Source organism: Nyctibius grandis, chromosome 29 (assembly GCF_013368605.1).
Source record: "Nyctibius grandis isolate bNycGra1 chromosome 29, bNycGra1.pri, whole genome shotgun sequence".
Classification (NCBI taxonomy): domain Eukaryota; kingdom Metazoa; phylum Chordata; class Aves; order Nyctibiiformes; family Nyctibiidae; genus Nyctibius; species Nyctibius grandis.
The window spans coordinates 3,258,266-3,274,453 of NC_090686.1; the positions used below are offsets into that span (position 1 = coordinate 3,258,266).

At 40.5% G+C, this 16,188-nt stretch overlaps 2 protein-coding genes across 3 annotated transcripts in view; both read left to right on the forward strand.

Annotated features, from left to right (window-relative positions):
• The window catches only part of ATG7 (autophagy related 7), a 371,865-nt gene that overhangs the window by 303,637 nt on the left and 52,040 nt on the right, over nucleotides 1–16,188 (forward strand). The gene's annotated exons all lie outside the window — the stretch shown is intronic.
• SYN2 (synapsin II) overlaps nucleotides 3,206–16,188 on the forward strand; it is a 184,787-nt gene continuing 171,804 nt past the window's right edge. For both annotated transcript variants that reach the window (XM_068419879.1, XM_068419880.1), the window contains exon 1: nucleotides 3,206–3,641. In XM_068419879.1, the coding sequence (XP_068275980.1) occupies nucleotides 3,277–3,641 (365 nt within the window). In that variant the 5' untranslated portion in view covers nucleotides 3,206–3,276. The remainder of the gene's footprint in view (nucleotides 3,642–16,188) is intronic.

The following is a 16,188-nucleotide window of genomic DNA, read 5'->3' on the forward strand; positions in this document are numbered from 1 at the left end:
ATAAGGTTGTTACAATACGGGATGTTTTTAAAAACCCCTGAAGTCTAGCATTTGAAGATGATTGATATTTTTTAAAATTTTAGTCAGCATAGTGGTAATGTAAAGAGGTAAAAAGAACTCAAGTAGCAATTTTGGAGAAGCTGCTCATGGAGAAAAGACTGCATTCAAAGGGAATAAAGCGTGTGAACTAGGAAATACCTTCTCATCTAGCATTCCACACAGCCATAACATCTTCTGAGTACACAGGGTAGGTGAACGAGGCTTCTGCTACTTACCCAAACATCTAGCATTTTATGAAACCATAAAGGGCAACCGTATCAGAGAGTCTGTTGGCCATGATTACAATTAGAATCACTCTATATAATCTTAGAGTAATTGTTTGGCTGGACTTAGAAGACACAAGGAAGTACTGCGGATAGGAATCGGATTTCATCAATTGGAAAACAAAAGTTTTCCACACAAATATGTTAACAAGGATGGATCTTGCATCACTGAAATCTGAGCAGCCTAACTGCTCTGTTTAATCATTTGTTATTTTGTTTTATAGTAATGGATCCTGACATTCAAATTGCTCCCTATCATTTCCATTTGCTACATCTCTCATGCTTTCATAACGGAGTACAGCTGACACGGGAGATAGACTTCAGCCCTGCGAGAGAGACCTGGTTAATACTTTTGTTAACGCGCACAGCAGAACGTAATGCAGTTCATCCTGCGGCGCTTAAATGGGCTCTGCAAGACTGATTTTTGTCAGCAAAATAAGCAGGTTCTGAGTATGTATGGGAAGGAGTCTGTCCATAACAGGGAGGCTTTTTATACAATCACCTTTCAATCTAGAACAGTAATTTAAAAAATGTCTAAATAGTTTTTTTCAGTATCAGACTGGTTGACTGTTTTTCAGTAATCTCTTTACAGGGAAGATGAAAGTTTGTATTATATAAAACCTCATATTTTTAAAAGTATAAGTAGTCCTTCTTTCTTTACATTGGCCTCCTGCTTTTTAGATGAGAAAGGAGGGGGGACTGTTGATGCAATTATTCAAGCAAGGATGAATGAAACAATTCCTCAGTCTTGTGATTTTTGTCATCTTTGCATTTGTAATATCAGTAGAAATAATACATGTGCACTTGCCACGGCACAGCGCAATGTTCTACATGTCTGCAAGCGACTTCCTCCTGTGTCGTGTTGTAGATGATTTAACTTGCGTTATTGAGCTTACATACACAAGCTTTTTAGAAATATGAATAGCCCCAAGAGATCTTAACACTACTGAGAGAAAATTATTCTCTCTACATCCCACTAGACCTATATTTATCTAGATGCAAGTGCAGTTCCACAACTTCTCTGGCAGCGCGGGCCACGGATTGGTGAAGTGACAGGAACATTCTGAGTGCAGTCGTAGCCCAGGATCGTTCCACTTGTTTAAATTCTCTGTGCCCTTAATGCAAAAAGCTCTGTCTGCATGTGGCCTGTATTACGGCTCGGCAGAGTGAACATTCGCTCCCAGTGTGGCTGTGGTGCTTCAAATGTAAGCATCTTTTAATAGCCTTGGTATTTAATTTTCTATCATGATACATGAACGTTTCTAAATTCAGTGATTCATTAAAGAATCCTAGCAGTTATAGCTTTGAACATGTAAACTATAAACTGTGAAAGCGTTAGCATCAGGAAAGCTTTATCAAACCTCTTAAAAGAAATTGCTGCATGAATTTACTGTGTATCATCTTGGACCACCTGTTACATGCAGCAGGGCCTGTAGAGATGAATTGCAAAATGATTTGCAGTTATGTGTATCTTGCATAAAAGTATGTTATGTCATACAATAGTACTGTATGTCATACAATAAAGGCCGAGTTATGTATTTTATGCTAAAAACATAGTGATTATCCCAAAACTCAGGGGAAAGAGAATTCAAATTACTCTTAAGTCTATCGTTTTTCAGATGTGAAAACACACCCATAATTCTCCATGACAATGTAAAATTGCCTGATGCTGCACAGCACTTCACTACATTGTTTTTTTAAAATTAAAAAAACCCCACCACCACTGTTTATTAGTAAGAGGCTTCATTAATATGTTGGGGGATATAAGTGTGGCAATGCCTGTGCCCATGCTTACAGCTGCAGCACAACTTTGAGCTGGGATCTGCTGTTGCTATCGCTCCCCTTACAACACTGCAGTGGTTACGCTGAGGGCAGCTGCCGGAACAAACGATTCTCGGGCTGGAACGTGTCATAGATATTTTTTAAATTGCTGCTGTTCCTAGCAGAGCGATTGGAGCCAGTACAGGGCTGTTCTGAGCAGTTTTTTCCTCTTCAACTTCATGGCAACGCCATCCATTGTTGCGCTGATGAGCATTGAATACAACCATAAATAGCTCCGCTTTGAGCACTGCTTATGCTGCTGTTCCATGCCCCGTGTTATTTCTTGGTAAATTAAGGCATTTAGTATCTAGGCTATAAATAAAACTTAATTCATTGACGCTAATTGACGCTAAGGACCGCACAGCCTCATTCCCTGACTTGGGGACTCCATGTTGCCGGTGCCATCCACTGAGTTTACAACTGTGACCGAAACTGCAGCTGCTCAGCGCTGTCACAGCTCAGGACGTGCCTTCCTGCGGGTTTTTCGCTGGAGAAGACGCTGCCGAGGGCTGGGTCCTCAGGTGGCAACCAGCACCTTGCCAGCCCCCAGCACCCAGTCAGTGCCCCGTCAGCACCCCGCGCCCCGTCAGCCCCCAGCACCCTGCCAGCCCCCCAGCGCCCCGTCAGCCCCCAGCACCCTGCCAGCCCCCAGCACCCTGCCAGCCCCCCAGCGCCCCCTCAGTCCCCAGCGCCGGACAGCTCCAGGCGCTGAGGCGGAGGGCGCCGCACGCGGGGCTGGTTTGAAGCCCCGCTGGCTGCGCCGCTGCTCCTCGGCCTATTTCGTACCGCCGGGGGAGCGGCGGGCCCGGGTTCGGGGCCGGGTCGGGTCCTTGGCGGCCCCCGAGGGCGCGCTCCGGGCGGGGCGCGAGCGAGGCTCCGCGTGCGCGGCGCGGCCGCTGCGCCCCTCAGCACCGTGACGCGGCGCCGCGCGCGGCTGCCCCCTCGAGGCGGGCGGGCGGGAGCGGCAGCGCGCGCGAGGCGCCGCTGGCCGCGCTGCTGAGGGGAAGGCAGCGCCGCGCGCCTCGGCCGGCAGTGAGGCTGCGCCCGCGCCCGCCTGCGGACCGCACAGCCCCGCCGCGGCGCCCGCCGCCCGCTCCTCGCCAGAGCCGCGCCTCATCGCTCGCCCGGCCAGATGATGAACTTTCTGCGGCGCAGGCTCTCGGACAGCAGCTTCATCGCCAACCTGCCCAATGGCTACATGACCGACCTGCAGCGGCCGGAGCCGCAGCAGCCGCCGCCGCCGCCTCCCTCAGCCTCCTCGGCCCCTGCCTCTGCCTCCCCGGCTGCGGAGCGCCGGCAGCCGCCGCAGTCGGCGCCCCCTCAGCAGCAGCCGCCGCAGCAGCAGTCAACGGGCAGCAGCTTCTTCAGCTCCCTCTCCAACGCCGTGAAGCAGACGGCGGCCTCGGCCGGTCTGGTGGATCCCTCCTCCGCCGTCTCCTCGGCTGCCGGCAGAAAGTTCAAGCTGCTCCTGGTCATCGACGAGCCGCACACGGACTGGTAGGTGCCCCCGCGCCTCTGCGCGCCCCTCCGCGCCCTCCTCCTCCTCCTTCCCGCCCGTCCTTCCCCTCCCTCACACTGCGGTCCCTCTCCGCCGCGGGGCCCGGCCCCGCTCGGCGGCCGCGCTCCCTTCCCCGGCAGATGTGGGCTCACCTGGGGGCGGCGAGGCGGGCCGGGGCCGGGGGGGCCGACGGGCAGTGCCCCCCCGCCGCCCTGCCTCTCTGGGGCGGCAGCCGCGGGGCTGAAGCGAACGGAGCGTCACGGGCTTGGAAGATGGAGCAAAAACCAGCAAACCCTGCAGCTCCTGACGGGGGATGAAAGGCGTTTTCCATCAAAACACTAAATAAAACATACTTACCGCCCTGAAAAAGCATATCCCGTGTTCTCTAGCGAAATGGAGAACTCGTGCACAGGTGCAGGTGGGGTTTAGGTGTGTTAGGCACGAATTTCTGTTTTGAACAGCGTGTGGTTGTAGCGTTACGTGTGTTAATTCGTATTTATGAGCGGGCTTGTTTTCACGCAGACCCCGCTGCTTCTGTTGCAGCGTCTTAAATGCGTGTTTGGGTGAAGGTCTTTCAGGATATTGAGCACCAGCCCTCAATTTTACCTCAGCCCTGTCAATTTGTACCGTTAGATTAATCAGTTTCGCAGGTTTTGTTTGGGGTGGGTGTTTTGCTTCCACTACCATCATAAAAAAAATGTGGGATTTATAAAACATAAAACTTGTACGTCAACTCATTTCTTCCTGTGCCTGGCTGCTACCAGTGGGAGAGGTTACAGCTTTTTCAGACCTGTTTATCACGTATGACTCTGGTGGATGCTGTATTTTGTAGGAAGGATGTATCCCTGTTAATCGTTCACTGACTTGTTTCCCTGTAATGCCTGTTTTACATGTCAAGCTGTGAATCGTCTCATTTGCTGTTGCTAATTACAGTATAAAAGGTCTTAATAGTGCCTCAAAATAATACGGAGTAAAACAAGTATGTTTTTATAATGCTGACATCATTCAGTAATGGATTGTGGGTTTGTGATTTTATTGTCAGCTTCTCAAATTTATAGCCTTACTGTCCAGATGGACTTGTACAGTTCTACGATTTGATCGTTTGCTTTAAAATGGTACTTTAATAAAATAATGGAAACAAAAATGTAAACCTTTATCTGTAGCAAATACGTTACTAATGTTAAGACAACATTACCTGTTACATTTTTTCTTCTGTGTTTGGTTTAGGGGTTTTTTTTTGGTTTTTGTCTTTTTTAAAAGAGGTGGTTGTATCTGCCAGACTAAGCCAGCCTTAGTACCTACGTCATGGAGATGCATCCATGGACACTGCTCACTGCCTTGCAGATACATCTATTTAATATTCTACAGTGCACAAATTTTTGCTTGGTAAATTCAATAACTGTGTATGTTCATAAAGTTTGTTTCTGGTAGGATTTTTCTACACCTGCTGAAGCCATCCTGTGTATTATAATCATGGCATGTTTTACATACGTGATAAATGCACCCAAAATTAACACTATCTGTCAGCAATAGCAAAGCTTTTAAACCTCTGCATGGTGAATGCCACCAACAGCATTCCAGGTAGGAGACTGGATGCAGTCACAAATACACACAACGTTACTCATGCCTGCTTGCTTTTTCTTTTTTTTTTCCTTTTTCTTTCTTTTTTTTATTTCTCGTAGTATGTGACATGGATATGTAGTAGTTCTAGAAAGAACAGTTTGTTGTTGTACTGGCTCTTTCCCCTCCAAAAACCTAATCTTTTTGTAACTGAAGATTTTAAAATAGATTTTGAAAAATATATATGTGTGTATTCTGATAATACATGCAGGAAAGTTTGTTCTGTACCTTTAGAAGTATGGATATCCATATTGATATGTATTGAACTGCTATAGAATTCAACTATATGGGCTAAAATGGAATAGGTATGATAAATTGAAAAAAAATATTGAAAGATTGGAGCTGGCAATGGATGAATTTCAATGGTCTGATGACCACCACACCAGCTACCCTGCCTGCTGTGATGCATTGACGTGCAGTTTAGCAAGATGAGGTGTATAGAGCTGCTGTCATGTGATACACTAAAGAAACCCCGTCAATAACAAGAAAACCAGTGCTGAATAAATCTTTTAGAGCCTCCTAAGAAACAGTTTCAGTTGGTTTACGTTAATCCTGAGAGGAAGAGCATATGCTGGGTGTTTGTTTTCATAATGTTTTGAGCTGCATTGTGTTTGTCTTAAATAGAAAATGTATGTATTGCTTTTGGATTGCAGTTTCAATAGAAATGAAAGAATTTCAGTCTGGATCACACTGAAATCCTGCTAACACAGTACCCTCTTTTTAGGAAGGGCCAGAGGAAGCATGAAGCACCTTCTTCTGCCAGCAAAGGATATTGTATCTTACCTCTAGCATCAAAAGGACATTTTGTTTCTAGTGTGTTTTATTTCTGTTACAGATTGACTCATACATGAAGTCTGAGATTTAGTAACCCAGCATTATCATTGTCACTAATGGAATCGTATGGGATATTCTACATATAAATAAATGCTCAGCTGTTGCTTGCATTTTTGAATCTTGATCTCACTGACTTCTTTTATCATTTTCTTGCCTTAAGAAGTTTGTCCTGTTACAAGTTTTGAAATTCTCCTTTCCAGTTTCTTTACTTTTATGGAATAGGATAGGGGGGAAAATGGGAGAATTAACTTATCTGTACTAATTTGTATATTTTTACCATGTTATATTATCTGACTTCTTAAGGAAAGAGAGCAAATGCAGTCATTGTGTCAAACCATCCTCCTTTCTCCAGTAACTCTCTCAATCAAAGATGTGTTAGAGCTGGGAAAGACAATTCTTTTCCTACAGGTTCTTTGGAAACTCACAGCTACCTACATGGGAGAGACCTCTAAGGGCTTCTACTAAAGGCAGGACTACAAAGTAAGCTGCTATCGAAGACTTTCTACCAGCTAGCAGCTTTGTACCTGCCTCAGTGGCAAGTGTAGGAAAAAAATGAAAACAGAGTAAAGCTTGTAGTCAACGACCAGAGACAAATCCATGACAAACGGTCTTCGTTGGATCTGCTTCTCATGGAATACTTTCTCCTTGTCACTTTATACAATAAATGATGCCTTGGTCCAAAGGTGAGAGCAAATAGCTAGCGATCATTTTTGCCAATTATCTTTGAAACCCTCTGTCATTCTAGAGTATCACCGTAAAGAACGGGTGACCTGTATTGCAAGCACTCCTTCAAACAGAACAGTACTATTAATTTATATAAAGGCATTGGTAAAGCTAATTTTATTTTCTGGCCTATTCTTTAGGCATTTTAATGTCATGTTCTTTTCATCAGCAGCTGCATACTGAACAGACATTTTCAATACCTTCACTGACGTCCAGAACCCTTTTCTGAGTTAACACATCTAGTTGAGAACCTTGCACAATGTTGAAAGATGTAGTGGAAAAGTGTCTGATTCACAGATGCTTCGTGGGTCTGTTGGGGAGGGGAAAGCTTCAAGAACCACTTGTTAGGTTCAATAATGATTTTATGTAATAGACTTCAGTGATTGTTTTACAGCTTTAGGTATCTTTGTTGGTATCTTTACAAATGGAGGAAACTAAGAAGTAAAATAATTTGTTCAAGGTCATCCAAGAGGTTAGTGACAGAGCTAAATTAAAACCTAGGCAGCTTGCTTAACATTTTCTTTTAATTCTCCTTGCCTAGCTACTGGTCTGCATTAAGTGTCCAAAACTTTCAGATAGATAAGTTTATTTTAAAATGTGTATAATTTCATCAGAAAATAACCATTTTGTTCTGTACACAAAATGTACTGAATACTCAGTGCTGAACAAGCAATTGATTAGAGGCCATACATCGGTGGCAAGGTGCCAGAACGCTGTGTATATAGATTATTATCTTTATTAAAAGCCTATGTGTAATATGTTGAAAGCTGTTTCAATATCAAAAACTAATTATTGCTTTGTCTGTCTTGTGCTTTAAAGCTTGACTGTAAGACTCGTTGGCAGTAGTGGTGAAACTATAAAAAGAATCAAGTGGAAACATTTTGTTCTTGTATTTTTAAGCACAAAATCTTGTTATAAGTATCAGTGTCTTTCTTTTCCCCGAGAATTATGCATTTCTTGTAATGTTTACTGCCTTAGTAGTTACTCATCTTGTGATAGGCGCAAGAGAGAATTTCCAGATGGCTGGGACAAATGCTATATGAAGAGCAAACTTTGTTTTAAAATTACCGAGTCATTTATGGGCAAGCATTGCTCATCCTAAATGTTTTTAATATGAACGGTATTGTCACAGTGCAGAAAAAATGCTGGTTTATAATACAAAAATTTACTGAAGTGAGCAGAATGGGGTTTTTTTTGCATTTACTAGAAGGTGGAAAACCATTTCAATTGCACCTTGCATACTACAATGAAAATTCATGGCAGTTTTTCTGTTCAGTAGGGATGGTTCAATTGTGCATAACTAATAGTATTTCCTAACTCCAGTTGAACTAGAATTCTAATTTATTTTATTTGATAGTGACATGTTGATTTAGTAACTGCAGTATTTACTGCACTCAGTGTAATCTTTGGTTAGCAAGTCTTCCAATTTTAGACGGTGCTGCTTAGGTTTTAGTAATGCATAAATGAGGGCAACTGCTTTGCCAGAGCACTCTCTACTCCTCTGGGATGACACTGACTAGAAGGATAGTATTCTTGCCAGCCTCCTGCCATTGCAAAGCACACTGCTACTAGTAGGAAGCATAAAGCCACGATATAAAATGGGGAGGGAAAGCCAGGGCATGGGCAGATGTGAAACTAGTAGTGATTGCACAGAGGGAGGGGGACTGAAAGGATCCCTTGGCACTCCTGTAGGGGCTGAAGGTGGGAAGGTTTTGAAAGCGAGTCAAGGCAAGGGACAGCTGTGTATGGTATGAGGAGATTGTTTCTTTAGAAAGGTCTAAGCTCTGAAGACTGACCAAATGGCTAAATGTGGGCATATGCCTTCAGGCAATGAGTGTAAAGAAAAGGTAATCTTATCAATATATGTCTTTTATATAGGAAGAAAAGACATATAAGAAGTTACATTTATTAATTTTAAATCCTATTGTATGAAACAAAAGGTTATTAAAAACTACATTATTAGAGTTCTTATTGTTCATCTTGAAAAAGTGTGTCTAGAGGGCTCGCTCTGTTTTGAGCTCTGTTTTAAATGGATGTTATTTGCCATTCTGTAAACGCTATAGGACACTGCAAGACCGTACACATTTTTGTTGAAACCATGTTTCTCAAAAGATTTCTCCAAACGGTTGATGCTAGATATTCTCACAGTATCCGTATACTTAGTGACTTCGCTGTATGCATTTTTAGTACCTAGTTCTTAATAGTACCATGCGATAGTCACCCACAGAAGTATTCATATGCAATATCACATAATTTTATCCCCTTTAGCTCTTCAGCCAGCCTAGCCTTTGTGAATGCTCTAAACTACAGGAATCTGTTTTTAATGTGATTGAAATAGAGCGATGATTTGGATTTTTATACATTTGTAGGTAAGATACACTGCAATCTGCATTAAAAAATGTGATAAGACTTTAGTGAAAATATGTATTTGAGTATAAACTTGTGTCTGAAGAAGAGAACATCAAACAGGAAGTCAGATTTGGATGTGGAACCTCTGCGGAAGGATTCTAGACCTGGTTGGATGAACACAGCAGCAAAGAGTAATTACAAGTAGGTGGAAAAGTTGCAAAGAATGGAAAAGAGCAAATTGGCAAAGCAAGCTGTGTTGTAGATGACAAAAAGTGAAGCAATAAATTATGAAGTAAATGTTACCTGCAATAATGATAATGCTTCCAAAGATGAGGCCGCTTACCTTGTGGAGTGAAAAAAATGTGTAATGAGGTGATAAGACTGTACAGACACCATGGGTGGGAGGAGAGCGTCATACCTTGGTCTAGAATGCAAAATGCTTGATTGCACTGCTGCTTTTGCTAATTAAACAGCTTTGTCTGTGCTGAGTCAAATTTGACTTCTCTGAGGAAAGCTACTGTGCTTTTAGATAGCCAGCTGGAGGAGAGTAATGATGGGTGTTCGTGGGACCGTGAACTGCAGAATGGTTTAAGCTTTTGCAAAAAGTGTGAAGACTTTGTCAATTTTACAATACCCACTTTCACACAAGTGTGCCCCTGCCTGCCTGAAACAGAGATATTAATGAACTCTTGTTGACAAATACACTGATTCCTAACAAAAAGTTGGTGAACAGAGGTCAAATCCTTGTTTATATATTTGCAAGCAAAAGTGATAGAAATGTTTAATTCAAAGACACTGAATCTTAAATCTGAAGAGGCTGTTTCTGGTTTTCCTAGAGACCTGTGGTGTCTAGAGCAGAGCAGACACCACATTTATTTGCCCTCAGCTGTAGCTAAGGCTGGTGGGTTTTGCGTCAGCTGTGTCAGGCAGTAGTGTGGGATATCTAGGGCTCGTGCTGTGATTGCGGCTGCCCGTGAGCAGGCAGGCTGGCAGGGCAGTGTAGATGATCAGGGCTGACAGAGTATATATAGCTGCTTACTCTACTCCTTTTTGAATTGCAAGTGTTGGTGTGGTTCATTTAATTAATGATTGGTCCAGTAGCAGTGCTGAAGAACATGGAACTTCAGGTTTTGAAGAACCTTTCTGTTTTTTCTGCACGCTGCAGGTGTCTTTATTCTTCTTGTGTATCTGTGATTGAAGTAAGTAGACCACACATGAAGATGTCATGATGTTGTTGCTTAAATGCAGCTGGGAGGAGTGTGAACAATGTTCTCTGCATTATTTTCACCTCTGAACACCTGTGTTTGCTTGGTCTCAGCCCATTTTTGTAAGTTACATTGACCTCCTCGTATGAGAGGCAGGGGCAGGAGACTACAAGTTTTTTCCTCCTTCTGTGGAAATTAGGGACTCGGTCCCAGCTTGTGCAGATAGAGGCATACTTGTACTTTCCCTGTTTTCATTTTAAAAAACCCCAAACCAGCTGTGAGATTCTTGGTGTCTAATAAAGTGTGATCACCTCTTTTTTGCCCCTCCAACCCAGTAGATGGGGAGAACAAAAATATCAGATGCCACCATCAGCCACTCAGGTGCCAGAAGTTGTTACAAAAGGCAGTTTTGGGCCAACCATTAAAAGCAGTTTTAGCTTTTTGTAATGGCTGTGCCATGTTTGACCTTGCTTGATTTACCATTTGATCTCTATAGTCCTACATGCCAATTGGATATTGGTGTTTATAGTGCATCATATACACTGATTGCTAGGAGGGGTTATTAAAAATATTTAAAAATACACATATTTATTGGAATTATCAGGTGATTAAAATATTTTTTAAAATTCAGAGCCTCCGATAAAATCATTTAAATATCTTAATTCTGTTCTAAACCACTCACGTGAAATGATTTGATGTAAACTAATAAGTTTCTTCAATTTAACAAATTGTTGCTATTTATAGATTATACCATACTTGAAATATTTTTATAAAGGTATTACAGAGAAATAGATTAAACAAAAATGCTATTACTTTTAAGAAAAAAAATGCTATAATTTCCTGTCCTAAAAACCAATTTTTTAAATTCTTGCCTTTACAGAAATAAACTGTGAAGCATTAGGGAATCTCACAATGAACAAATAAAAATCTAGAATTTTTCTTTAAAGATGTGATAAGTACAGTTTCCTCATGAATATTTAAAACCGTAATAGGAAGTTGTTTCCACTGTTCAAAGTGAAGACAAGTGATAAAACTCGTTAAGAAATACAGTAACAAAGGAATGTGTAATGCATTTTTAAAAGCGAATTGAAGCATTGTGAAGAGCAGCAGCACAAGGACACAGTGAAGGCTGACAGGAGTCTTGGATGCACTTCGTTAGGCTTGGCCGTGTTACGTCCTCTGGAGTCAGTCTGGCCCTGCTTTCAGAGTTGGGCACTCTGACAGGCCACTGATGCATCGTTCTTTATTGCAGTTGTAACCTCTAGGCTCCTTTAGGCTTCTGTATTTCTGATTTAAGCTAATTTATCTCATCTTGTGTGCAGCAGGAGTTTCTTTGTTAAATAGGCATTAGAATAGGGCAGCATGCTTTTATGTAATTTCAAATTGAATATAAACGGTCATAAACCAAAATGTCAGCAGTGTGTGCTTCTTATTGGGAAGCTCCTGCAGATGATTACTTGGGTATTTGTTGAGAAGGTGAGTGTGGAGAAGACATAGAGAAAGTTTATGGCACGGCTGGTAATAAAACCCAAGTTATATTTGTGTGTGGATGCGGCCCCGTCTTTAGGAGTCAAAAGCACCTGCATTCCAGTAACTTTCTGAGTAGGTATTTCAGAACTGAGTGCAAGTTTAGATGCTCTTTCCATGCAGATCTGAAAATGAAGTGGTTCTCTGGTGCAAGAAGTGCCTTTATCTCTTCATTTTGACCTTGCAAATCTAATGCTGTTTATGAAATATAGACTTTTTTTTCTGAATTGCCTGGTTTGTAAGGGCTGAAATCTGGTGAGCTCTACACTCTTATCAGTTTCTGTTGATCATTGTGGCAGATGCCAAGATCCTTTGTTGTGATAATATTGACTTCTCACAGGAGAAAACAGGGGTGAGTGTGTGAAGGTGTGTGGGGGATAAAAACAAGCCTGGGAAAAAAAAGGCAGAAGTTAAAATGCCTCTTATTCTAATTTTATGATTTAAAGTGAATTCCAAAAGAGAAAAAAATGGTGCTGATTTTAGCTTAAGAACAAGGTAGCAACAGGAGCTTCTTGTTGTATTTTTATACATATCTCTGTGCCTAATTTCAGGTTTGTTCTGTTTAACCTTGTTTCTTCTGATTTCTTACTAATAAACACTGATTATAATTCTACTGAAACAATACAGATTTAGTAGATTGAACTCCAATATGAGATCAGTCACAGCCTCTTAGGTCTCACATTTTGTTTAAAGAAACTAGGATGCTTCCAAAGAGGAAAACTCAGCACTATTTCACTACCTCTTAGTTTACTTCAATGATTTATTTTGCTTTGAAGGTCATTTCCAATGAAAGCTTTCTATTTACATGCACATTTTATCATGGTTCATCATTAAGAAAGCTTTAAAAAATTTCAAAGGTTTCTTTCATTTGTAGGACCAAAAAATTGTTAATATTAGAAAAGCCATCATCTCAGATTTGGGATTCTGGAAGGGCAATAAAAAGTTTTTATCATAAAACATGATAAGTAAGTCCAATTCCACTGAGTGGCAATATGATTACATAATGTGCTCTGACTACAGAACTTGTTTGACTTAGTAGTTGTTGTTGCAGCCAACTACTGTTTGAGGTAAATAAAAATCACAGGAATATTTTTAATTAGGAAAAATTATTTATTTTATGAGGCCTTTGTCTTTGAAGCAATAACTAATTTTCCTGAAATACAATTGTTGCATACAGTATATATTAATAAATAACAATCATGTTTATAGTAGCACTTTTAAAATGTTAGAATAAAATAATAATTTAAGTATTTGAGATGAGGTTTAAATAGGCAGGCATTACACTTAACAACAAAAAAGGTTGCGTTAGTAGCAGTGTGCTAGCATTATGAAGGGCGTATTTGTGTGCATGTGAGCATATATATATATCTGTAGGTATGGTTTGGTTTTTTTTAAAGAAGAATTTGTAGGAGTTTTCACTGATGGATGTTGTCCAGATAGATAATACTTCAATGGTTGTAGTTTTCTGGCTCTGGTGCTATTGGGTTGCACTGGAATAAAAGGAGGCTCTTTCATTGTGCCACTGGAAAGCCACTCAGCTGTTTTGAAGACAGATCACATGGAGAATCTCTTGTATGGGTTGTAATGGTAGAAGGCATGGGATTGAGAGAGTCAGTATTTTGTATGAGGTTGTACTCTACCTAAATTCTTTTAGTCAGACCCACGTTCTAGAATTTTTGTGCTGATTCATTTTCTTACTAAGGAAGAAACGTCTGGTATGAACTAGCAGCAATTCACCATACAAGAGGGTAAGATTAATTTTCTTGGCAGTAGTAATACTTTGGAGGAGTCAAGAGAGACACTAGTATAGAGTATAATTACTGTGTATTAAGGTTTACGTTATTTCTATTAAAATAACTTCCACTGGATTGGCCTTTGTTCATGAAATGTGTGGGTAGAAGCAGGCTGCAGGTCTGTTCTTTTCAGGTTGGTGAGGATCTTACGGCAGGCCTTTTCGATTTAAGTCTTGTAGTGGCTGTCTAGGCTTTTGTTTGCTAGAAGTCCTTTACAAAAAGTTAGGTAGCTGGTGGAGTTTTTAAGTTGTTTTTTTTTTTCTCTCTCTTTTTTTTTTTTTTTTCTCACTTCTTTTTCTGGATAGTGTGACCCATTGTAAGTAGACCTTTGAGATCCCGATTCCTTGGCTGTTAGGTGGTGTGTTGACGACATATCAGGTCCCAAGTAGCCTTCAGAGTAAAATGAGATGTTACAGTGTGATTGCTTTTGCAGGTGAATTGTCCAAATCCCTTGGAGATAGTGTCCATATATTTCAAGAACAGCACTCTGGAAAGCGTTTGATATAGAATAAACAGATCAGGTACTATTATTCTGAAATCCAGACTGTGTGATTTTACGTTCTAACAACGTATTTTCTGGTTTGCTATGCTTGACATACCTTGGTATTGGGCTTATGTAGGCTTTTTCCTCAGCATTTGTTAGTAATTACTTGTTTGGGTGATTTAGAACAATGCATTTATGAAGCTTTCTATGGAACAGAATTCCAGTATTGGTTTCAGTCTTCGAAAAAACATGGCAAACTGCAATCTGTCAGTCAAGATGGTATGAAGGCTTTGTGTGTATAACTGCTTAACAGACAGTAATGTAAAATTTAAAGCACGTCACTTCGTTTGAATGCTCGTTTCCAGTTCATGAATTTTCAAATGAGTGTTTGAAAGGAAGCAAACCTAATAGATGTTGAGAAAACGTTTATTTTCAAGGGGCAAACAGCAATTCTAAAAAAAGGCCCATAACTTTTCAAATATGTTTTCAGGGTTGTTTGTACCTAGAGCTCCTATCTAAGGCAATGACCTTTATAAATGTTCAATAATTCTTTAAAACTGCTTTTACTGGCCTTTTTTCAATTAATTGATGAAGAATTCAAAGAATTAGAAGAATCTCAACCTTAGTGTATTTGTCAGTGCTAGGACTTTTGCTCAGAATAGCTGAGATATTCTTCTAACATCATATCTTACACCATCTGCAATATCCAATTGTAACCACAAGATTATTGTTTATATAATACTCAGTGTATTTATGTCCATGCATATGAAGTCCGTGCATATGAAGTTATAAAGTGACAGGTGGATGATCTGATTGCTGATTGTAACAAGCGTAAGCCAGGAAGTGATGCCGTCACCTTGTTTGGCAGTCTGTCTAGATGCTGAATTGAGGACCAGTAGTTCAACCACAGTCAGTAGTACACAAGGTCTCTGCACTGGATTATTTTGCTTGCAGGTTTGTCATAGCACTTTTGCAAGTACTGAAGTTGCCCCAAAAAAGAGAAGAATAAAGAATGGTAAAGTTTCCATATATGATTTTGTCTTATTATCAGAACAATAAACAACAAATTTCATGCTGGGTCTCTTAAAATCTGTAACTTGGACAGGTAGTGAGTTAGATATTTTTATCATCCTATTACTATAACTAGTCATTTTGAAATACATGATAAAGTTATTTTTAAAAGATTAATGGAAGCAAAAAGGAAAATTTGAGGAAGCAAAAGAGAATCTTGAAAAAGTCAGTATGCTTACCGTACACTGAAATGTGTACATTGCAGAATTTTTGATTTACTGATAGGATCCTTCAAAACTTTCTATTTTAACTGAGTAGTACAAAAGTGGAAAGTGTACGTTTGTATTTCTTTAATTAGTCTGTATTTTAGAATAGTTTTTTGATAGATGATTTAGAAATTCTTTAGATCTAGACACCCTGCTCCTCAAGATGAGAAGAGAATATTTTTGGTTTGGAGACCTTAGCAAATAACTTGAATGGTGGAAAATAGGATTATGTGTAATATATAAATCAAAGCAAATGATGTTAATCAGTAAAAGCAACTTGTTATAATGCATGGTTGATCAAAGTCAACATCTCTGTTGCATCTGTGTTTGAGTAGTGTATTGTATCTGATAATCAAGTTAGCATACAAAACAAATTTCATTTTGTGCACCAAGAAGAGGGGCGTAATGGGCATGTGTGTAAAGGTCTGTACATATGTACGTATGCCTCTGCAGTAAACCAGGGATATTTTCCTGAAAGAGCTGTCCAAGGCATAAAACTGTTCTGCATAATGAGGACAGATTCTTCTGTTTTGTCTGAAACATTGCCTGAAAACTCAGGGTAAAAATGCGTGACTGTAAGGCTAGTAGCAGTTCTTTAAGTATGGAAATGGAAAATGAATTGATTAGAAACAGCTTTGATCAGATAGTCAAAATTAGAAATATGCAATCATCTTTCATTCACTTTTTTTAAAAAAAAATCTTTTTTGGTGCCCGTACACAGGACCTGCCTATGT